Source organism: Colossoma macropomum, unplaced genomic scaffold (genome assembly GCF_904425465.1).
Source record: "Colossoma macropomum unplaced genomic scaffold, Colossoma_macropomum, whole genome shotgun sequence".
Lineage (NCBI taxonomy): Eukaryota > Metazoa > Chordata > Actinopteri > Characiformes > Serrasalmidae > Colossoma > Colossoma macropomum.
Window position 1 is genome coordinate 24,635,693 of NW_023494806.1, and position 24,777 is coordinate 24,660,469.

A 24,777-nucleotide genomic window follows, 5' to 3' on the forward strand; every position below is an offset into this window, starting at 1 on the left:
GTCTCTATAACCACACAGGTCTTCCTAAAGGAACTGAATATTATTTTACAGTGTCTACAGTTTAAGGTTCCCTTACTTTAGTACGTACACAAGTAGAAATATAGAATAGCAGTGTTTTACTTTTTCTCAAGTACAGAAGCACTGGTGTCCACCCTTTGCTCAGTATTGAGCGGAAGAAACCGACTCCGACGCCCTCGTTGTGGACAGCAGTTGACTCGACCGACCACTGTGTACGAGAATGAATCGCTGAATCGAACAGCTTCAAAGAACCGGCTCGTTAAACTGAACCGAACTTCCTACCACTATCAGACAGGCGTTGGGCAACAACAAAAACCTCCCACTTCTCTCAACGGAGAGTCACGAGAGTTGGAAGTTTTTTTGGCCGAGGCGGGAGGGAAGCGCCACGGGACCGGGGGGGAGCGCGGTATGGTCGAAGTAACATTAATTGACCTCACACCTCAAAGTCGACCGCGGGTCTGGACTGAGTAACGTCTCCGTGATACGAGGCGTCCCTCCCGAGAGGAGGACGGAGGAGCGAGGCGGCTTAGCGTGCTTGCTAGCTGGCTAACTGTGAAAGGGGAAGTCGCGGGGGAGGTGTTTTCTTCTTCAGCCTCGCCTCGGCGCTCACTGAGAGTTTGGTGGCTTACAGTTCAGGCTTAAGCCTGACTAACACACCCACTTTTCCCACTCCACTGTTCGGTTCGGCGAGAAATACAGAAACATCGACAGAAACGAGTCCAGCGGTTTTCGGCTGTGTTTCCGTTAGTGAAGCAGCAGCAGCAGGGCTCGCGCTGTTAGCCAGGTTAGCTAGCCGAACAGTCTACTACACTCATACCTCAGTTTCGTTAGCTGGCTAGCATTACTAGCTAAACGTACAGTCGGAACTATCAGCAGTAGCGTAAACGACATTAGTTCATAAGTGCCGTAACTGGTCACTCGGTTGGATCAGAAAAGTAGCCAGAAGCTCAGAGATTTGGCTGGAACTGGTGCAGCGGAGGAAATCTGAGGGACCGCAATGGCACTGAAGTGACCGCTGGATCTCTCAGCCGAGCCGAGCATGCGGGGCGAGAGGGCGGAGATGAGCAGCTAGAACTTTTCCAGTCGTGTTTTGTGATTTGAACTCTTCTGTACTTTTGGGAAGGCAGAAACATAGAGGTTAGGATGAAGAAGTTTTCGCGCATGCCGAAGTCGGAAAGCGGCGGACTCGGAGGTTCCTCTGGGTCTGGGTCTGGAGCCGGAGGCAGCAACTTCATTGGGAAGGTGTTCGCTATCGGAAGATACCAAGTCACAGTGGATGAGCTTATTGCTGAAGGTATTAATATCACTAACAACAACAAAAAAGTCACCCGCTTGCTTTCATTATCTGCTAAACTTTGGTGTGAGTAGCATATCACAAAAGCTTATTGTTCAGAAAGCCTTTCCTTTGACTGCCTCTCATGTTGTTTGTGTGGTTTTGCCTCAGGCCATTCAAATATACCCACCTGACAGCCGTTTGACAACTTATCTGTAGCAGCCTTTCAGCCTTCTAACTTAGGAAAAAAGGAACTAGAAGTCCCTTACCTCTAATGCAAGTTTAGATACTGCAGCTCACATGGACCTAAAGTGCATAGTTATAAGCAACAAAAAAGTTCTTCCATTTAAACCACCTGGACTGAGTCACCAAAAAGTTTAGTTCTTTGTAGGAAACTTCGGCATCCTGTAATAGTAACCCTAACCTTGACATTGGACATAACAGTATGTGGCCATCCTGTTGATGCAGTCATCAGCACGTCAGCTTGTAGAAAGAGCAAGGGTTCACCAAGCAAATGTAGTCATCGCAAGCCTCCAAAGATGCCTTTTTTTTGTTGGCCCCCGTTTCCGCAAGTCTTCGGATGAAACCAGATGAACGTTTCCTTTGAGATCACTCCAGGTTTGCTTTGACAATAAAGAGTATGAAACTTGCTTGGGCGTCTGAAGGATCCTGACACCAAAGCAGAGTTAAAATGATTAGTCACAGGATGTTTGACCCATCTTTTGTACCTGCTTCTTCATACATATATGTCACCGAAAAGTGTTTTTGTTAATGGGAAATCCACCATTTTTTACTTCTAATGTTTTGTCTTTTTATCTTCATACTACCAGATAGCAAGAGTTGCTTATATGGTGACTTGGCAAAGTACCTTGTACTTTTTAAAATTTTCTCACTCAGACTTTCCACCATAGCTTTTAAAGAGTGAAAATTGTTGGGACAAACACAACTTTGAGATCACTGAGCTATCCTGTTGGGTCTAAGATGCTCTGTGTGAGATTTTATTGTTCTGGTAAATCTTTCACTCGGATCCAGATCATGCTCTGAACTGGACTTTAATTTTGCGCAATACAAGCAGCAGCCTTTTCCTCTCTTAGAAGTAATATGTCATGATTCATTTTGCATGTGTTTCCAGAAAACGGGCCTCTACAGCTTGGAACTTGCTGACCAGACAAAATGACATAATATTGCTGCCAGTGCAGAAGTTCAACTGCACAAACAACTGTGGATTTTGGACAGAGCTTGAGGAGGACCCTTTTTTTATTCTTACTCTCTTTCAGCACTTACTTAGCTTGAGGGAAGTTAGAGATAAACTGTTAGATTGTGGTTTGTTCAATGCTGGCTAACATGGCATGACTGGATCACTTCTCAGAAAGTCAGTGTTTTGCTTTAGTTGTTTGGTGTACAGCCTTGACAACGGACGCGTCACTGGATGTGTCTGTACTGGAGTACCTGTGTTGGGCGCATTCATGAACTGTTGTTTTGACTTCTGTTTTGTTTTTGATCATTGATTTGTCAGAGCGGTTAGCAAACTGTCTGTAGTTCATTTTTAGTGGCTTAAGGGCAAGTTCTCACACTACTAGGCCTGATTTATTCATAGAATTCCACCTGACAGCTAATTACATATAAGTAATTGTGATTAACAATTTAATTATATTTTTGTTTGTAAAATACAGGTCCGCTTCTGACTGTAGATACTTAGTAGCTCCGAACTGACTCAACTAAATAAACGTTAGAACTCTTGTTCTTTTTGTAAGATCTTTGATGTGTTTTAGTAAGTTTGTTTTTTCTGCTTTCCTTTTTTGACTGTTTGCCTCAGCCTAACTGATGACACTGCCCAAATTCGCACTGTTGTAAACACACGATTGTGAGTGCTAACAACTGTGAAACATAACTGTTGTCAGCTCAAACAATTGCTACCAGGTGAATGTGTAATAATAATAATAATACGTGCAACTTAAAAGTTAAGTGCAGATAGAAACTGCCAGGAAGGCTCTGGTAGTCAATTCAGACCAGCAGCAAGCTGAGCAAGTTACGGTAACCTTTAACAGTCAGTGCTGTTAGTTGTAAATGGACAGTCTGGTAATTTGACCCTGTGGCCCTGCCAAGGCAGCGATGGAAAAGCACATCTACATTATCTGCATGCCACACTGGAGATGAATGGGTGGATTGTGAGCCTCTTTGTTGCCTTGTTCTAGCATCCTATAAAAGAATGCTGGTACGATGCAGCACGCAGTCCCGTGATGGAGGTCACTTCCTTTGTGTTTGCTCATTGAGCCTGACTGTTTTTGCCTCTCTTTATGACTGTCGGCCCCCTCTGTGTTATTCCGAACAAATTATTTCAACCAATTCATTAGAGACGAGGGGGGGAGAGCTGGCAAAGTGTGGGATGGCATTTGGATGCGAGGCTGTAGATAAGAGGGGGAACTGTTTGCCATCATTTGTCCTCTCTACAGTACCTCTTACAGAGCCTCTCTGTTTGAGTGTGAAGTAATGAAGTAATTAGGACTTTTGAGGAATTCAAGCTCTACTTTTGAGCTTAAGATAATGACAACCTCAGGGTTACATCCTTTTGTTAATGCAAATTTTGGTACAGTATATGCGATACACATTATCTTGAGTTTTGTATTCGTGTGGTTTCAACTGTTTTCTTACAGATATTAGCTTCTTATCATAAGGTGTTACGGCATTGTTGCCTCAATGCATATAGGGAGCGTATACAGTAGTAAGCTGTCTCTACTAGTAAGATTGGCTTAATTGTCCTAGTGTGTGCGTTCAGGATGTGCATCAGCAAACATGTTTGTGCTCTGTGCTTTTCTGTTGTCAAAGTGATGAAGTAGTAGGCCATTTTGGTCAGCGGTGAACTCTGCAGTAGGGAGGATATTGCAGCATTGTTGAGCTGACCTTGAATGGGCTTGGAGTGGAGGTGTCTCCCTGCTCACTGAGCATGTGCTGGAGGAATGTCAACGCCGACGAGCTCAAAGTCACTCCGATTTCCTTATCTTGCTTCAAACGGGCCGCTCTGCTCTAGGGGCTGTGTGTCCGAGTGAGGAGCGAACAAGTGTGTCTGTGTGAGCAGCATATTTCAGTGATCTGATAGCTCTGACACTTCAGTGCTTCCTCGCACCGTTTATGGATCAGAGCAGTCGTTCTTAGTGTAATATCTTCTTTCCCAACCCATCTGGGGTTTGTTTTCAGCATGTCTTTGTGTATCTTATGCAAGAGGATTTTAAAGCAACATTTGGTTCAGAGTCCTGTTTGCACACCTGGCGCATTACTCAGGGGCTTGTACGAGATAGGAGTCACTGCTTTAGAGCTAAGTGATCTTGCCTGACTGAAAATGCTAGTTTATAAAAAATATACTCAGTAGGCTCTCTATGTGAGCATAGGCATATTGCAGTATGGAATAAGTACTTGCTTCCCATCTTCTATAAAGAATCATGATCACTTTTTTGTTATTGTAGATTAGTTTTAAAATTGAACTTGTGGGCTGTGCTCTATAAACTAAAACAGAATTAAAGATAATTAAAAGTAATACACCTTCATAACTGAAATAAATGGATAAATATGGTTAACTGTATTAACCTAGGAAGCAACATCTGTCAGAGGTTAATGCTATTTTCTATGGAGCCTGTACTGTCTGTGTACTTAAGATTGAATATAGCCCAATACAAAACATTGTAACGTAACACTCTGTAGACAGTTAAATGAACAGACCAATTGCTTCTTCTAACACTAACACAATCTTCAAAAGATATTTCTGATATGTGATTTTGAATTGTTCCAGGATTGGAAAGAGGCCTTTGAAAGTTTTCATGTGTCTGACAAGTGATACCCAGCTGTAATCTTCTGTTGTCTTCTCAAACAGCCCAGTGGAAACCACTGAGTTCATATTTCTTCTTTTTGTGTATACAAGTAGTTGAGGACTTGATCACCTGCAGTCAGTCTTCCTCCATATTATCAAACCTGGTAGAATTTGCTTCATTGATCATTTTCAATTGTAATCTGATAAGCATGACTTTATATGGCTTGGTTTCATAAGTTCATATGATTCTGTGATGTTTACACCACCTTCTGACTAGACTGATGTGACTTGACACCAGTGCTACAGGTGCTTGTGAAAAATGGCAGGGTGACGCATAAGATATGATTGCTGCATTTTCTGGACTGGACTGTGAGAATCTTGATTGTGCAGGGTCACACAAACACACATACTTTATTGCTTTGAAAAAAGATAAAATAGGTCATTCAAGTCTCTGCTAGTTAGAGGGAGGTTGGCATCTTGCGCCCTGTGTTGGCTCAGAAAATTTCCTTAAGCGATTTTCTGTCAAAACACTCGTACTCAGGGTGTCTAACGCAGCATAGCCAATTTAACCTAGCAGACCTAATTACCTTTGTCTAATCTAGTTTGTGACATGCTGAACACGGCTTGGGAGGCATTTGTTTTTAGAGGACTCTTTCTCCAAAACACACTTGATGCAGCACCGTGTGTGTGTGTGTGTGTGTGTGTGTGTGTGTGTGTGTGTGTGTGTGTGTGTGTGTACTCTACTGTCAGATTAATTTGTACGTTGCCTTACACTTACTCTGTAGCTTACACCTGCTTTGTGTCTGCACTCTTTGTCCATTTTATGAAGTCCACTTACACTTATATAGGTGCACTTTGTAGTTCTACAGACTGTATCCACTTTACCAAGTTAGTATAATGTGATGAGGTGAGATTTACATTTGTGAGTCAGGATTTTCTCCATTGTCCTTGCGACACACAGGCAGTAGTCCATCTTATTGTCTGCATACTTTGTTATCCCCTTTTCATCCTGTTCCTCAGTGCGCAAGATCCCTTCAGGAACCACCACAGAGCAGGTATTTTTTGGGTGGTGGATCATTCTCAGCACTGCAGCGACACTGACATGGTGGTGGCATGTTGATTTGTGTTGCGCTGATATGAGTGGATCAGACACAGCAGTGCTGCTGTTTTTTTTTTTTGTTTTTTTTTTATGTACTGTGTCCACTCACAGTCCACTCTATTAGACACACCTACTTTGTTGGTCTGCCCTGCACATGTAAAGTCAGAGACAGTAGATCATCTTTTGCTGCACAGTTTGTGCTGTTACAGGAAGCTGCCCACTGCAAATTGTGAAAAATCTGTTCACAATGGTCACTTTGTTAAACTCAAATAAACAGCAGGCACTCCAAGTCTTAAATAATATCTGTGAAACACAGAAAAAAGATTTGCTTTAACACTTTTTTCTCATGATAAAGATTAGGTTTGAATGCATTTTACATGTTGTGTAACTGAATACTCCAGGTGATCTGCCTGTGAACTCCTGGATATGCTTTGTAACAGGAGCTGAATTTTAAAATGCCTGTTTTCTTGTATATCTTTCCATTTGACTGTTCAACATAAAGGCAGGAATGGAGGAAGAAGTATCTTTGTACCTTTTAAAACTTTTGTATGGTAGTCAGTGCACTGTAGAGCTTGATTGCTGACTTCATATCTAGATGGAATACATCTAGGGAATGGGAAGCGGAATTTGTGCAAGATAGCAGCAATTTTTTTTTCCAAGTGAACATAACGTGATGAGAGATTCACATCTGTGAGTCAGGATTTTCTCCCATTGTCCTCCCGACACACAGTCAGATCATTTTGCAGACCACTTGTATCATTTCAAAGGTAGTATTGGGTTTTGAAGATATCACCGCAGAACTTGTGCTGTTTTTCATCTAAATTTTGACTGTACAAAAACATACCTCACAAACTTTATAAAAGAGCTACTAAGATGTGCTTTGTTGAAGGACGCTCTTTAGCTCAGCCCAGTCTTAACTTGACCCTTTTTGGAGGATAGCTACAGCTACACTTCTGACCTTATAGCTCTGTGTTCAGTTTTATCTCCATTAATTCTTCATAATATGCCACACATTAGGCAGATAGAGTGGACTGGATAGCTTTTACATTTCCTTTCCAAAAGGAAAGAAGAAAGAACAATAGAGAAAGGAGGAGCTAAATTATATTTCCTGTATATAAAGCAGTCTCCTCTTCCAGACAGGCTTCATCGTTTTGTCAGATGTTCTGAGCTCATCTGCACTGTAGCTTCCCTTGCTGTAGGTCTATAAACATCAGATCACTTGGCTCAAGCAGTACATCTGTCTTCTAATGTCCAGCATCAGGCTTGCCGCCAAGTAGTAGTAATGACCAAGTTATTTGACCAAATAAGTCAAACCAGGGCATACGTATTGCGCTCTCCCTCTGAATTTTATTTACTTTTGAAGAGTTTAAACATGGTGTCATCATAACTCTGCATCACTTGTTTAATTCTGCTTATCGCTATTGATAGGCCGGCCGTTTTTTTTTCACGATTGTGCTGCAGTAATGCATTTGGTAACTTTATTATCTGGGTCTGTAGCTTGGACGGATAGAATGCAGCCTTGCAGATCATTCACATGACCTTCCCATGGTTGAGGTCCTCAGTGATGCTGACCATATGCTCAAGGGGGTTGTGATGCTAACCACCACTGACACCCCAAGCTCTATTAAAAAATGATCTTGAGCTAATCAGTCATGTCCTTAGCAACATGACCATGTTTGCTCAGCACTGAAGAACAGAAACTTTGTGCTGCATTTTAGGAAGTGAGCTCTCAGGAGATTTATGTGAAGAACTATGATATGAACTCGCTGTACTTGTCTGTAACTGGAATGTCCCAGACTTTTACTTCATGTTTCTTCTGATTTGCAAAATTTATTTGGGATTTTGCTGCAAGTTTGGTGTACAGTAACTCTTTTCTCTGTAACAAACATGCTGCAACACTTTTTTCTGTTTTTGGCTTCTCTTAAGTGGTTTTATCTTCCTTAATGCTCTTAATCTTGGGAAAGGAAGCAGCAGAACTCTGAAAACAGTACTTACTAGTTATTTTTTTTCTAAAGTTTATTAACTGTATGGCTTTTTCTGGGTGCATAATTTTGCTGTCTATGGGTAATTATGTGTAGGTTTTGTGAAACTTGAGTTAATCATATACTATACAGTTGTTAATTTTAGCCTTAATATTGTAATAAATATTTTCAAGTAGCTTGGATAGAAATATGTGTTTTCCTTTTTTTTTTTTATAACAATCTATAAATATCTGACCTGATATTCAAGTGACATATACTTTAAATTTTGTCTTGCAGCTTAGACTTGCTTGGCCACAGATTAAAAAAGACCAGTTTATGACCCTGCTTGGTTGATTTTTGAAGTGGCCTAAGAAGATTTAGTGTAGCCAAGTGTTGTGCCAACAGTAGAACGACAACCCTTAAAGAAGAATGAATCCTATGTCAGTCTGCTTTTCTTAATGTCAGTCTGTGGACAATTTGCTTTATACTGCCCCCCATCATAGTCCCTTCTTTCATTCACTGGCCTTCTGATTAATAATTATTTATAACACTAGCCTTGTTGGTTGTCCTCTCTGGGCATTCCCTCAAGATTTTTTGTTGTTTGTACTTGAAGCATTTGAGCAGAAGGCTTTATTTTTTGCTGTTGACATCATTTTCATCACGCATAAACATCTGCAATATATTTAAACTGGTGGTAGCATTGTGAATGCTTGTTAAAGCACATGAAAGGGGTAAAGTGAAATTTCACATACATATATCAGATAAATCATTGTCTATAACAGATGTTGGTGATTAGATTCCTTATAGGCAAAAATGTGTCTTAGAGTAGTACTGTGCTCTTGCAATGTGTCCTCCACTGTTCTCTACTAGGATGGACTGGCCCTGCACAGTGGAACCACAAGTTTACACTGTCTGTCATATTCACACACTGCCATGTCATTAGTTGACCCGACACTAAGCCCCACCCGCTTTAGTTACTGACACTATGTCTGTGAACTTATTTAGGAAAAGGGAAAAATTTCGTGTAACATTATAATCCAATTTGTAAGTAACCACAATATACTGTAAAGTTTTAAACTTGTCAGACGTGCCCCTCACGGGGTGCAGTTTCTAAGCTACAGCTTTACAGTTGTTTTTTAGGTGATGGGTTTAGCAAAGGTCCAATTTGAGATGTATAGAAAAGTCTAAGTTTAAGGGTCTTGATAGGGCTCCTTGATAAATTATGGGTTTAAGCAGTGAGTTCAGTTTAGCAAGTAGATGTCTCTCTTTGGGAAAAAAATTGTAAGGGGAGATGTGCAGTAAGTGAGTCTAAAGGCAGCGTATATGCGCAGTGTTGTCAAATATACATCAGTCCTCTGAGAAATACTGAGGGCTAATTCTCCCAACAAACAAACTGTAGTTTGAAGCTTGGAAATTTCCAGAAGAATGACAAGTCATCCCGCTGTGCTGTCAGGGGAGATATCACCAAGTGCAGAATCTCTCAAGTGCACACCAAAAGTAAGCGGGACTCTATTTTTAGCATGCCAGCCTATCCTGTGGATAAATTGGTGAGCAGCATTGTGGTGTAACTTTCGAGGACTCATGGGAAACAGATTAAACTGTGTTCTTTAGCAGATATTTGTGAGCATTATATCAGCCAACCCAGTGCCTTGTGATTGGTCGCTGTTTTTCTGTCGTCCAAAGTTGATTGCTTAGCCTCATGGTGTGAAGCAGATGTGACATGGAGTGGGAAGAAAAAAAGTTAAAGTTAAATTTTGTTCCAGTCAAGTTTGTTTATGATGCTGAGTAAGATGAATCTAATAAATTATAGAGCAGGCAAGGATATGTAGTACTACTTCATACCTTAAGAATATAAGAATATACAATCCAGGAAAAACAAGGGATCTGAAAGTCATAATTGGCTAATGTGCTGCGGGAAACTTGGGTTTTATGGCTTTTGGATGAAGATAGGAAACATTTTTCAGTAGATATAGAAAGTGCACCTTTGAAGGAGGTTGCTTTTGCCATGTTGTTGAAGTCTCAGATGTCTTGGTTTCTTCGTAGATTTCCTGGTGAGATCTTAAATGCTTGATGTCGGAACTTGTTTTATAAATGTTTAATATGGAAGATGTTGCTCGCACATAGTTTATTTGCCCCACATAGGATTGATGCACTCACAGCTAGGTCTTACCTAGATTTAATCCATGGTTGGTGGGTATTATAGGAGCACGTTTGTTAAAGGCCACTTTTAAAATGACTATTATCAAAGCCAGCTCCTGGGTATAACTAGATTACACATGTTCTGACAAAGACCTTGCTGAAAGTGTTGCACAAAACATCGGAAATTTGTGGATGTTGGCTTACAAAGCTGGTGATGGGGAGGTTCCATTTATGGCTGATTGTCACATGGAATAGAGTTTACTTCAGGGAGGAAGGTTGTGGAGAGAGGAAGGGGGCGTGGGGAGGTCAGAGGAGATCTGCAGACTGAATGGAACTGGTAAGTGATTACCTTATTGCAGGAAGATCCCACTGGAAAATGGCCCTCAGTGGGGGCCCTTATGTTTCCTGTAGCTTACAGGGTATGTTTAAGATGTGGAAAAAGCAGACCTGCATCTGAACACGGCCTAGGAATGCCTCTTATTTTGATCTAAAGGCTAAGTACACTAAGTACTGGAAACTTTTTTGGGTTGCTTCATGGTTTTGTAGATTTGAGAGATATTTGTGAAAACCTCTTCAGGTTAATCCAAAATTAAATTGACCTTTTTATCTTGCTAGTTCAAGTCTCTTCACAACTCACCATATGAATTTAGAACATTTTTTTTTCTACAAACTACATTATGATTTTGGCTTTTGCTTTTGTCTAAAACGTCTTTTAAGTTTTGGCTCTGTCACCATGGACCAGCGGCCTAGGAATAATAATACTAACCAATAATAACATATTTCACCTCCCACTCCCACCATCCCCACCTTTCATTAGGCAACATGCTCAGGTAGCTCTGAGACCCTCCCTCATTCCTTTAATCACAGTATCACAGTACGAAATAACATGCATTATAATTTCAGATTTATGTGGACAAGGAGAAATTTCACTGCTGCTTTTCATGTATTACCCCATTAATTTTGTTAAAGATATATATATATATATATATATATATATATATATATATATATATATATATATATATATTATTTTATTTTTTTTTAATGTTTTTAGATGCATAGCAATTCTGAATATTGTAAATGATACCAATATTCATTTTTGCTGTCATATCACATGTGCTAGCATGTATACAGTTTGAAACAGTACAAAACATTGTATTGCTACATCCCTTTCTAACAAAACGTTTAAAGCCTTGTTGCTTGTGCATGAGCTGCTAGACTGGCTATTACTGGAAGCAATCTGGATATGTTTACATGTATAAGTTATATTACTGGGTTGAGAATTTCCAGTACACAAACCCAAAATGGATTTTTGGAGGAGTGACAAGTCTGAAAACAAGGCTAGAAACTATCATAAGTCAAAAGACTAAATTACTTTTATGTTATTAAAGTATTTGGTTTCAGTTATGTTAGACACAATTTATGATCAGCTTACTTGAACTGGCCAAGTAGTAGTACTGGAGAGTTGACACTGAAGCAACTGTGGCCGCTAAAATAAGAAGTGGTTCTGGATTGTTGAAGGCATATTTCTTGAGGAGTAGTTTCTCTAAACCCTAGAGACGGGGAGGGGAGCCAATGTCACTGATGACGACATGGTTCAGACAGAGAACATCTGCATGGATGCCTGATTAGAATCCACTAATGCATTTCTGTCTCAGCTGACATTGTTCTATTGTCCACGAGTGCAGTTGCAGTTCAAATGCCTCACTCATTCCTGAGCTTTAATTCATTTTCATTTACTATTTTCTTTTTCACCTTCTTTTTCTCTTTTATTGCTGTTTTTATTCTTCATAGTGTAGTGTGCATAAAGTGCATTATTCTGAAAAACAGGGTATTCCTTCACTACATTAGTCATCCAGCAAGCAAGACTGAGACAGTGTTGTGCCTTACAGGTACATGAAAGGCTTGCTGTCAAGTGAAGCTGATCACTTTTAAGATATCGTTGATTCTCTGAGTCTGCGTGGGTGGTAAAACACACAGCTTGGTTCCAAGATCTCACGGCTGAAGTACAGTTCAGGATCTCTCTTGAGAGTCGTGGTCTAAACTACTTGGCAAAACCTGCACGATTTAGAGTGCTAAGTGTGCCAGTACTGTGTTAGCCATAATACAGAGGCCAGGCCTACTCAGACCTGGAAATTGCACTCTTAGGTTGATTGAAGAATTTTTTTAATGTGAAGATAGGTTTACTAAGTGCAGAAAATTAATGGCAAGTACTCTAGCACAATTTGCACGTGATGTGCCTTTCTTCTGAAGTCCATGTTAACTCTGCCGTCATCCACAAAGCTGGTTGCCAAGGCTTGATGTAATGGTCTTGCTGCTGGAGTTGGGACAGGAAAATTCTTCTGCAATGACAGGGCCTATTCAGTGTGAGTGGCAGTTCAAGCCTCAGTTCTCATGGGGGAAGATCTCCATTCCGCAGTAAGCACTCTGCATCTGTCTCTTGCCTGACAAGAGTGCAGATGCTAATGCTGTTGCTGTTAATAGTGGTGACATCAAGGTTGCTGTTAAGGCTGCCAGGAAGTTAGTGTGCCTTTGGTTTTGTGGTCTTCAAGACCTTGTCAGTGGATTTTAGGTGACAAGCCTTCAAATTTTGGCCATGCTTCCTCTGCTGTGAAGGGCTTTTCCTCCACATACTTGAATGGGGACCATTTGAAGTCACTAGAAGAGTCATAAGGTTTACTTTTCCAGTTAGTGGAGCCCCAGAAGCAGTAATTTGCCTTCATTGTCCTCACCTTGAATAATCTAAAGCACAAATACGGAACTGACACCAAGCTCTCTCTCGAATCAATTCTGTGCCCCCACCTTCTCAGCCCTCTTTTGTCAGAGAGTTAATGAGGTATGTGGTACTTAGTGTATAGAAAGCCCTCTAAAGGGGAGGGAATAAAACCCACAGGCCAGTGATTTATTGAGAACTTGATCCTGGACCATATGGGCTCCATCAGCGGGCAAACAGCGCCACTGGGACTGAGAATGCACCAGCTTTTCTAAAGCCACCTGCCTTCCCAAGACGCCTCATCTGTGGGATCACAGGCTGCCCATAGACAGACATGTGACAGCTGCTGTGTGTGTGTGGATGAGTGGACGCTGGGAAGGGGTTTTCCAGGCACAAAATGTATGTTTTGAGTCAGTGTATTGACTGGCAAGGCTGTTCACTTGGTTCCTCAACTTCAGCTTGTCCCATCAGCAGATTTGGGCCTGGCCAAGTTTTTTTTTGTCTTTCATGGCTGTACTGCATAAGCAGTCTTGAGTTTGGAGAGTAGGGCAGTTCTCTGATTAATCCAGGCGTCCTATTGTGTCCCCGGCAATTTCATAGGATGTAATGACATTCTTCAGACTCATCTGAGGGAGTTCATGTAATTTCATGTAACAGTGGCACCTTTGATGGTGAGATTGTTTCTCTTTCAGTTTCAGTATAACTCTGCATATCACAGTATTTTACCTGTAAGTAACCTACCACTACATAAGTATTGATAAAATTCAACAGCATTTCCAAATGTCACAGTATCATGGTGGCACATCAACTGAATTCTGAATTAATGTACAAGATATTAAAGTGTTCCTTATGGACTGTGGAACATAGTACTGATGGGTGAGGCCAAGCATAAGCATGTTTATAAAGTAAATGGCCTCAACCCATGTTAAACATACTCTACAAAAGATCCTGGTTTTGTTTAAACTGAGGGGCTGACATTGGAATATACCATTTTGAGCTAGTGAAAGTTCAATATTCTGAAGTTATATTTACCACTTACTTCCACTTCAAGTTATAATGAGCATAATTCCATGACCAGCTCAGTAACTCTCAAAAGCTGCCACTGTCCGCGATGTTCTTATCTATGATTTCATACACCCATTTGTAATTTCCTCACCCCACCAGGCATCACACTTTCTCTCAGAAAATATGGATGTCTGCCTTATCGCTTGTGGATGTTTGCTTCCGATGTGGTACATCGCTGTAGTTGTGCTATTGTACTCTGGAAAAGTGTTTTTTTGTTTTTTTTTTAAAGTTTTTTTTTTTATACAGCACTTAAATGAGCACTGAATTAAGTATTGATTGTAATGTATTGTACTGCACTTATGTACTGTATTGTATTGCACTGCTCTGTGTTTAACTTTGTCCCTTTTTCTCTAGGTGTCAATAATGACTTTCTGATTCTAGCAGTATCTGAGCTCAGGACTGGCTTTCTCTCTAACCTATTGGTAACTAGCAAAGATACTTTCTCTGGATAGACAAAAGCACTTTTTAAGTCGCTCTGGATAAGAGCATCTGCTAAATGCTGTAAATGTAAACTGATAACAATGGTTGAACAATTGTTTTTGTCATTTGTCAGCTAATGAGTTAGTCATTTACATCCCTATGCCAAAATCAGCAGGGACTCTGCTTTTTTATAGTGTACAACTTTATCGTAAATATAATGATCATTATCCCTCAGTACCACTAAAAGTAAAAATCGGTGAAGTAGTCAGTATTACTGTATAGACAATACATCACCCAACACTTGTCTTAAGTCTCAATTTTTCAATAATTACTTTAAGTGTAGTATTTAAGTCACACTGCCTGTGACAAAGGGCAGGCTTTGAACACTTCTTTTAACATTTTGTATGCTCAAAGCCTCAACATCGTTTTAAATATTAAAATGTTTGTTTTAAAAGTGAAGATATGCCATGGAAAAAAAGGTTTACCAGTGTTATAATTAAGTTAAATGCTGCAGACATTCCAAGTTGCTGCCGGCACTTAAGTGTGTGGGTGTGTCAGAACACAAAATGATTGACAGTGGCTTCTCCCAGGCAATGTGAACAACCTGCAACACCACCAAACGGTGTGGGTAGCTAACTTAATACTAAGCTAATGTATCATTTTATTCCAACAGTTAAGGTGCACTGCTAACTATCACACTCTTGTAAATGAAGTTAATTGTTAAAAGTAGGTGCTGCAAACAGCAGTGCTACACACAATGGTATAAACTTTTATAACTAGTGCTGTTAAATTTAGAGAAGATTAACTTACTTGCTGGGCGGTTTGGCTGGGACTCTGCAGCAGGAGAGCAGTCACTTTATGTGAGGCAGAGGAACACGAGTAGTTGACACATACATATTGCTAACTCTGATTTGTACTTGCAGATCTGATGTCACCTACGCAAAATTTTGTCCTACCAAACACAAAATAAAAAAAAGAAAATTACAGGAAAAGTAATTTCGAAAATGTTTTAAAAAAACTCTCAAAAGAAAAGACCAACAGCATTCTTTCTCTGTCCATTCATTGTAAAAACATCACAAAGATAATAGCTGGGGGAAAATCATTAAAAGTGAGTAGACAGGGGCTCTGTCATATATGATTGTACTGTTGATACTGAATAGTCTGTCACATTGTTACTTTTCTAATTGTGTCAAAAACATCACAACATAGCAGCTTCTGACCTTTCACCTTAGTAAGCTTTGGAATGATCTGAAACAAGGCCAGTCTGTCAATGTTTGCTTTTAGCACAATTTAGCTTCACTTCGGTCTCATTGCCAGCAACAGGATAAAAGCTTACTGCTTTTTTATTTGATATACTCAACTTTTACTATGTACCTCATGTGATTCTGAGTCACACTTTCTTCCTCCCTCTTTCAGTAAATTGGTTTTACGGTCATTGTCAGGTTTCCTGTGTATTCCTAGAGACGGTGATCTTATTGTCCTGGAAAAAATCTCTTTCACACATGCTTTGTACAACCCCAAAAAAGTTGGGATGCTGTGCAAAATCGAAATCGAAATAGTGCAATGATATGCGAATCATGTAAAACCTGTATTTAATTGAAAATAGTTGAAAGACAACACATCAAATGTTGAACCGACATTTGGAATTATTTTTTAAAAAGAAAAATGCCCTTTTTGAATTTGATGCCAGCAACACACTTCAAAAAAGTTGGGACAGGGGCATGTTTACCACTGTGTTTCAGCACCTCATCTTTTAACAACACTCTGTAAGCGTTTAGGAACTGAGGAGATCAACTGCTGTAGTTTTAAAAGTGAAATGCACCAAATATTCTAGGTGGGTGACAGGTCTGGACTGCAGGCAGGCCAGTTTAGCACCCAAACTCTTTTACTTTAGAGGCATGCTGTTGTAATGCATGCAGAATGTGGTTTGACATTGTCTTGCTTAAACAACCAAGGCATTCCCTTAAAATGACATCATCTTGCAGCATGTTTACAAAACCTCTATATATATATATATATATATATATATATATATATATCATTCAGCATTAATGGTGCCTTCACATGTCACCCATGCCATGTACACTAATGCACATCATTGCATTTTTGTTTTGTACTACGTTCTAACTTTTTTGGAAACATGGTTGTAAAGTTTTATTTATTTATTTATTTATTGTTAAAGGAAGATGCCCTTTCAAAGAGGACCCAGTTTTTATTGCTTAGTTCTGATTTTTTATTTTATTTTTTTTTAAATGTGGGCCGTGAGATGTGAATGGATTTAATGAAAAATAACAGGTAAATTGTTTCTGTGCTTAGCAGAGGGAGGTTAATTTTCACTGCCCAAATTGAACATTATCTTGAGGAGTACTGTATGCACTTGTTTGACAGTACATACTGTAGGCTTATTCCACACCTACCCATGTGCTGGCAAAAACACAGTTTACTGTCTTAACTCTTACTGGTTACTCTTTATATGTATACAAAACAACCTAGCACCTGCTTACATCACAGAGTGTCTGTCTGTTTATGTTCCGGCACGCAATCTAAGATCTGCAAATAGTGGCCTTCTACAGATACCCTCTGTAAAATAGAGAAAACATGGAGAGGCCTCTTTCAGTTATTATGCTTCTAAACTGTGGAACTCAATTCCACCTTTTATTAGACAGTCAAGCTCAGTGCTCACTTTTAAGAAGCACCTAAAAACGTATCTCTTTAAATTAGCATTTAACTAAAACTGAATGTCTTGTGGTGTTTATCTTGTAATTTAATCTTCTTCAGTTTCTTCTGATTCTAATTAAGTACTAATGATCTTTTCTATAACCATGTTTTATCACCTGTCTGTAGTGCTATATAAATAAAATTATTATTATTTATTATATATATATATATATAATAAAAGACAAATATTTTTGAAACCTTCTTTATATTTTTACACACGACAACAAACTCTTATAATTTAAACAAGTGAGCAAACTTCCATTGGCCCTTCAGGCGCAATGAAGACTGATTTACAAATGATTGATAATTAAGCCTGGAAGCCCCAAGATTACATTGTGGTTGATGCTGTATGTAACATTGGCCTTGCAATTTCAGAATGAAATATGTAAGCGAGGCCCTGGCTGCTTCTCGGCAGTGCGCTCAGTATGAGTCATCAACATGCAGCTGTAAGAGAGTGCTCCTTTGCTTGCTCAATGGTGAACCCTGACATACTTTCTATGCTTTGTGAGACAGAACCCTTCTCCTACAAAACAGGTCTTGGGTTTAGCAGTGTTGAGGAGCCTAAGACTGTGTCTGTGTGTGTGTCTGTGTGTGTGTCTGTGTGTGTGTGTGTGTGTGTGTGTGTGTGTGTGTATGTATGTGTGTTTCTGCACCCTCTCAGTGAGTTGATTAGCTGCTCACTGTAGCATGCAGCGATAAGTATCTCCCATGAGCAGGGGTAATGATAGAAACGTGCAGCACTTTTTGGCTCATGCTCTGCTTGGCCCTCTGTTACAGTAAGGAGGACATGGTAATTAAATACCCAGGGCCGAAGTTTGGCAAAAAACAAAGGCGGTACAGCTTTAGAAAAGCTTTTGTTAAATGTTTTTTAGCATGCTAAAGCAGTGCCAAACTCTGGTGCACAAATGGCTCCAGCAGCACTAGCGTAGTTTAGTCAGGCCTTGTTATATGCAAAGCAGTGCTCTGAAGCTGAGCGTTCATGTTGGCCATTAAATTCACATTTAAATATTGTCTACTTTCGTAACACTCACTTTTTTTGGTTGTTCAAGTCTGTAAGCATGGCATTTCAGTTTTACCCACTATACGCTAAAATGCTAATATTCCCAGTGAACAGCAAAGCATGTTCTGGTTCTCTACAACACTCAGAAATATGATTCACAATGAATCAAATTCCATTTTTTTCACTAGACAATAAAGTACTACAATTTAGTTCATAAATCTGAAGTCCTCTGCTGCACCCTTTAATAATGTGCCTCTGTACTTAAATCTTTGTGATGGTAGTCTCCTACAAATCAACCCATGATCCCATGATTTGCAGATGGGCTCTGACCCCACAGAAAAACTGCATTGTGCTTGGCTCTCTTCTCCCAGGTCTCTCCTTCTGGGTCTCGATCCAAATACGTTCCCTATTCAGGTCGGCTAAGCGAGCATGAGTTTGTTGGACAACAAGCGCTCCATTGTGGGGCCCTGCTTTGTACTGGGCTTTTGCTCTCTCACCGCGGTCCGCTCCATGACTCAGCGTGGCGTTAATGAGAACTGGCTGGTCGCTCAGATGCTGCCAGGGTTCATTCATCCTCCATTGGATGGGCCAGGTCCTGTCGAGGCAAGGCTTCCTTTGGCACTGTTTGCCAGTTCATGGCTCCCTGCTTTCAGGCCTTCAGTAACTACTTCACTAACCTCCAAGTGTGAACGCTTCACATTTCAGTTGAGAACAAGAAATTCTGGTTCAACACCTGACATTTTAAATAATTTCTCCCAAAGTGCGAAAACGGGCCATACAACCTCTAAACACTGGCTGTCAGGGACAGTGTTTAGGCACAGTGTGCCTTGTTTTGCAGTTTTCTGAGTAATGCTGGATTTTCAGTGTTGCTTTTTAATTAAGTACAGAATACTTTTGGGTAGATTTTGCATCACTCTGCTTCAAGGTCATGAGGGTGTCTTTCTTTTTCTGTTACAAATTGTTATTAAAAGCACACAGTGAAAAACTTTTGGCCCAGACATCATTTGAAACACCTGAAAGCATAAAATGCTGACAAGTGTAGACGTCACGAACAGGGGATAAAAGGTCTAAAAGGTCTGGCATTGCTCCTGAGGTACTTTTCAGTTGTTCCTTCTATTGCAGTTTTGGCAGTGAAAATGGTAAAACCTGTACAGCTTCATATAATGTCTTATTATTGCAAACCAAAAACGTTCTCATTTTTATTTGAAACATTTTTAAAAGCTAGGTTTCCCCAACTTTGTGAAAGGCAATATCTAGTTATATTTCTGAGTAAAGCTACTGCTTCCACCCTTTGAGAATAAAGTTTATGAAAACTAAGTACAAAGGACCCAATAATCAAGCCTTAAACAGTCTCTCACATCTGCTGTCTGAGTCCTCAAAGGTATTAGGGGAACTACAGCTGTATACAAATTTTCTTTATCAGGGGCCTACCATGCCTCATGGAGCCATAAAGTTAGCAATCTGTTTTCCGGCTCTGTTAAAGCATGAGTGAACTGTGTGCTTTTTGAAAGACAGAGTAACCCTAATCCAAACTTGTTAGGGAGCCCTCTCTAACATAATGCATCTACCACTGTTGTTAGAAACAAGTGGAAACAAAAGGTAGAGTTCTTTTTAGACAAATAAGCAGTCAAAATTAACCAAAAAGCATGAGCAGGGTTTAAGAAGTAGACTGTGGTGTAATGGGTTCAGAATCAGCTCTGTGATGGCCTTGAGTCAACCCAACATGGTCCATTGGAGGTCTTTTACTGTATATGTAGCAAGTAATGAAACTCGAGCATGGCTAACGGGGTGAGGCTTAATGTGTGCATGCAGAAACTATCTGTCCTTGGCATAGACACCGTGTTTAACTTCGATGGGCTGATTTTACAGAGCTCAGTACATCAAATGCTTTAGTCAGGACAGTCTGGGCAACAGCTAGAGGCCTTGTACTTTCAACAAATGTTTTACTGTCATGTCACTGAAGTAACACAGAAATAGTAACTTTATGGAAGAAAGGGAAAATGTTCTTAACATCTGTTAATATAACCTAAAAAAAGTTTTTTAAAATTTTTGTTGGTCCATGAAATGTTCAGAGCCAGCATGTAACAGTAATTATTGCAGTGACTAATGATTTCTGTAATCTGTAATCTTTCATTAAATTAATCAATTAATTGAATTAATATGCCTTATGATGATAGTGATGATGATGTGTACTTTGGCTAGATATGATTTGATTCGATTTCCTTTATGCATGTTTGTTTATGCTCCTTCGTGCCTGTGTGTTTATGTATTTTTAGGGGGGTTTTCAATGGTGTTCCTGGCCCACACCCACAGTGGAGTTCGATGTGCTCTGAAGAGAATGTATGTGAACAACGTCCCCGACCTGAACATCTTCAAGCGGGAGATTATGATCATGGTAAGCTAGGTGATTACCACACCTCAGACAGTAAAACTGCACATCTCCCTGTGCTATCTCAGTAACACCACATACACTATATGGACAAAAGTATTGGGACACCAACATGTCACATGTACAGGAGCTTTTTTGGCATCCCTTTCTAAATCCATAGGCAATAATATGGAGTTGGTCCCTCCTTTGCAGCTATAACAGCTTCCACTCTTCTGGAAGTGCTTTTTACAAGATTTTGGAATGTGTGGGAATTTTTGCCCATTCATCCAGAAGAGCGTTTGTGAGGTCGGACACTAATGTTGGACGAGAGGGCCTGGCTCACAATATCCATTCTAGTTCATCCCATAGGTATTCAGTGGGGTTGAGGTCAGGGCTCTGTGAGGGCCAGTCAAGTTCTTCCATACCAAAGTCAACCAACCATGCCTTTATGGACCTGGCTCTGTGCACTGGGGCTCAGTCATGCTGGAACAACAAAGGGCCTTTTCCAAACTGTTCTCACAAAGTTGGAAGCATACAATTGTCCAAAATGTCTTGTTGTGCTGAAGCATTAAGATTTCCCTTCACTGGAACTAAGGGGCCTAGGCTAATCCCTGAAAAACAACCCCATAGCATTATCCCTCCTCCACCAAACTTTACAGTTGCCACAACGCAGTCAGGCAGGTAACGTTGTCCTGGCTTTTACAGACTTGTCCATCAGACTGCCAGATAGAGAAGCGTGATTAGCCACTCCACAGAATACGTTTTCAGTGCTCCAGAGTCCAGTGGCGGTGTGCTTTATGCCACTCCATCTGACTCTTGGCATTGTGCTTGGTGATGTAAGGCTTAGATGCAGCTGATCGGCCATGGAAACTCATGCCATGAAGCGCCCAGCCCGGTTTTTGTGCTGATGTTAATGCTGGAGGTGGTTTGAACTCTGCAGTTATTGAGTCAGCAGAGCGTTGGTGAGCGTTGGTGACTTTCATGCACTATGCACCTCAGCACTCGGCGACCCCACTCTGTAACTTTACGTGGTCTGTCACTTTGTGGCTGAGTTGCTGTGGTTACTAAACGCTCCCACTCTTCCATAATGACACTCATAGTTGATCATGGATTATCTACTTCTTAAAAGGTACGCATTGCAACATACGCGTTACAATGACAAAGTTGTGGCTCTGTAAGTTCATTTTCTCTGAAACTGAAGGCACTTCCTACTCATATTTCTAGTCAGAGCTCTAGATGCAAGATCCAGTGGCGAGAAACCTGTTGAAACGTGTAATGTCTTTATTCACACTTTCATAGTCTTTAAACCGTACAAAAGACCTTACTGTATTGACTCATGATTAGGGGAAACAGTTTCTTGTGAAGCTTGCGAATGCAGTTGTCTTCTAGAGTAAATCATTCCTACAGTAATAAAAACCTCATAAATATGGTTAATATACGTAATATAAAATAAGTAACAAAACTTTATTCTAAGCAATTTTGGTTCAAAATGTTCTCACCATATAAAGGACAGATGGTGTTTTCAAATGCTGTAACAAAATAAAATGTGTTTTGAGGTTTTACTATGACAGTGATGAAATGCAGTGAAGCTAGTGTTTATTTAACAGTTGTGGAATAATGAGTTTTGGCCAGATGTTAGCTTTCATCAGGTTTTGATGAAAAAACTTCTTCCTCTACTGGTGCTGTTGCTAAATCTGTTGCTCTGTTTGTCCCCACAGAAAGAGCTGTCAGGCCATAAGAACATAGTGAGCTACCTGGACTCCACCATCAATGCAGTAGGAGACAGTGTGTGGGAGGTTCTCATCCTAATGGAGTACTGTAAAGGTCAGGAAGACTCTGCTGCGCTCCAGACAGCACCTTCTGTCCTCCTCTGCATTACTGATCATTCATAAAACATATTCACATACGCCTCCACAACAGGTGAATGCTTTATGAATGATCATAAAAATGTTTTATGAATGATCTCTAATGGAGAGAAGATTCTTCCTATTAAATGCATCAGTTTTTAGCACTGCGGACAACATTAGTGAATAAACAAGGGTCCTCATTTTGTCTTAACTCTTTCCAAAATTAAGAAACTCAGTGACTTTTATTTCTTAGCCATTTCTGTAGAATCCTGAAGCTGAAACAATGACACACTGGTTTTTGACCAGTTATCAAGCAGTTCTTCTGTGCATCTTTACTCTATTTTCACATCGAGTTGTATGCAAAAGTTTGGGCACTCTGGCCAAATTATGTTTTGTTTTTTTTTTAAATGAAAATATATCAACACATTCTCTACAGAGAACACACTCCTGCATATTTTAATGCACAGTTACTGTTTATTTGCTGAATTTTATTGTATTGGTAAAAATAATTCATAAAATTTGGCCCATGCCGAAGTTATGGCATATTTTACGTTAATATTTTTTTCCCCCAATATATAAATAAATAGAATTTGTGCCCTAAAATTAACAGAAAAATGGCCTATTTAAGTTTGTTCCCTTTAGAGGATGTGTTAATTTAACTTCAAAAATAGTCTAAATATGTAATTTGACCAGGGGTGCTTAGACTTTTACATATGACAGTAAGATGCCTGTGGATATTTAGGACTTGGGTTTATATTGTGGATATAGTTTGGTCAGGAGACATTTTAAAAGATACTATGACAGAGTGGAGGGTTTTGTTTTCTTCTCATCCCCAAAGCCAGAATAAACTTTTAAATTGTCAGTTTTGACAGTCATAATGAGCAGTTTGACGTCACACATGAGCCTGACAAATCAGATGCTGTGCGGATTGTTAAATGATAATCATGAATTACAGTGTTTTTATGTTAAGGTTGGCCCTCATGTATAGTCTTTTGCAAACTTTTGCATTTTATTCTTACAATACAAGATGGGTCAGATTCTCTGTCTCTTGCAGCGGGCCAGGTAGTGAAGCAGATGAACCAGCGCCTGCATGTCGGCTTCACTGAGGCTGAGGTTCTCACCATCTTCTGTGACACCTGCGAAGCTGTGGCCAGACTGCACCAGTGTAAAACCCCAGTCATCCACAGAGACCTGAAGGTAACATAATAAGCGTTCATAATATTTGTCTATGTAAAGATTTTGAGTGAGGCAGTGAGTGAGGGTCTGCTCACACAAAGAAGTGTTTTCTGACGACGTGCCAGTCGGACACAAAGGTCGCTTTAAACATGCCGCCTTGGTATATTCCCACCAGCAATACACTGTGCGAGTTTAGGCCATTTTTAAACACTCACAAACACAATCTCCACCACTTCCCCAGTACAGCTGGAGACATGTAGGCCAGCAAAATGGAAGCAAAAAAAGTTGACAATTGCTACCAAAGTCCGTATATGCTGATGGTACTCTGTCTGAATAGAACAGCAAGGTATAAACTTTAATGTATATATACTATAATGTATTGACTTTTAAAAAGTCTTTGTAAAATAGGCTGTATTGTCAGACCCTGTTCATCACTGCCTGTTTCAGTAGTTAGTAGTGCTGCTGTAGATCAGTTTCTGAGCGTATTTACTCAGTACTTGGTGCACAGTGTGCTATTGTGAATGAAATGGCTTTATTTGAAATTGTTCATAGATAGAAAGCTCTGTAGGGGTTGTGTTTCTCGTGTAGACTGAGCATTTTTGTACAGTGCGAGTATATAAATGTTGGGTTTTGTCCATACACGATGATCTATACAAACGTACAGTGTGAGTCACTAAAGAACAAGATTTCTAAAGCCAGACAGCATATCTCTGGCTTGAGAGGACATTCAGCTACAGCTCAACCAGTCAAAAAAAACTTTAACAACACAAAACATGAGCTTCACAGATCAGCTTCCTGCTGTCATTGTGCCACAGAGACTCTTGATGAAAGATGTACTGAAGACCTTCAGACACATCTTAAAGTTAGAGTCTGGCGTGTTGGATCTGAACTCTCCAGGGTGGAACATCTCCAGAACCAGGATTGGGCATCCCTGACCCAAGATGTATATATTTGATGTACATATTGTGAATAAGTCAAAACTATTAACTCAAAAGTAGATTTTATTTTGTTCAAGAAATGAGCGCATACTTTATTGAATATTCTTATAACTGTGTAATTAATTCTAACATTACCCCACCCCCAGTTTAGCTCATGAGTAATTATGGTTGCACCATAAGCAGTTATACATTCTGTATAAAACCATGTGCATGATTAAAAGCAGGAATACTGCTGAAGTT

The 24,777-nt window shown here is 40.0% G+C and overlaps 1 protein-coding gene across 1 annotated transcript in view; it reads left to right on the forward strand.

Moving 5' to 3' along the window:
• Nucleotides 1–306: 306 nt before the first annotated feature.
• bmp2k (BMP2 inducible kinase) overlaps nt 307–24,777 on the forward strand; it is a 45,008-nt gene continuing 20,537 nt past the window's right edge. Inside the window, 4 exon segments of the mRNA XM_036598389.1 lie at nt 307–1,312; nt 20,485–20,603; nt 22,295–22,400; nt 23,478–23,620. Of these exon segments, the coding sequence (XP_036454282.1) occupies nt 1,162–1,312; nt 20,485–20,603; nt 22,295–22,400; nt 23,478–23,620 (519 nt within the window). The 5' untranslated portion in view covers nt 307–1,161.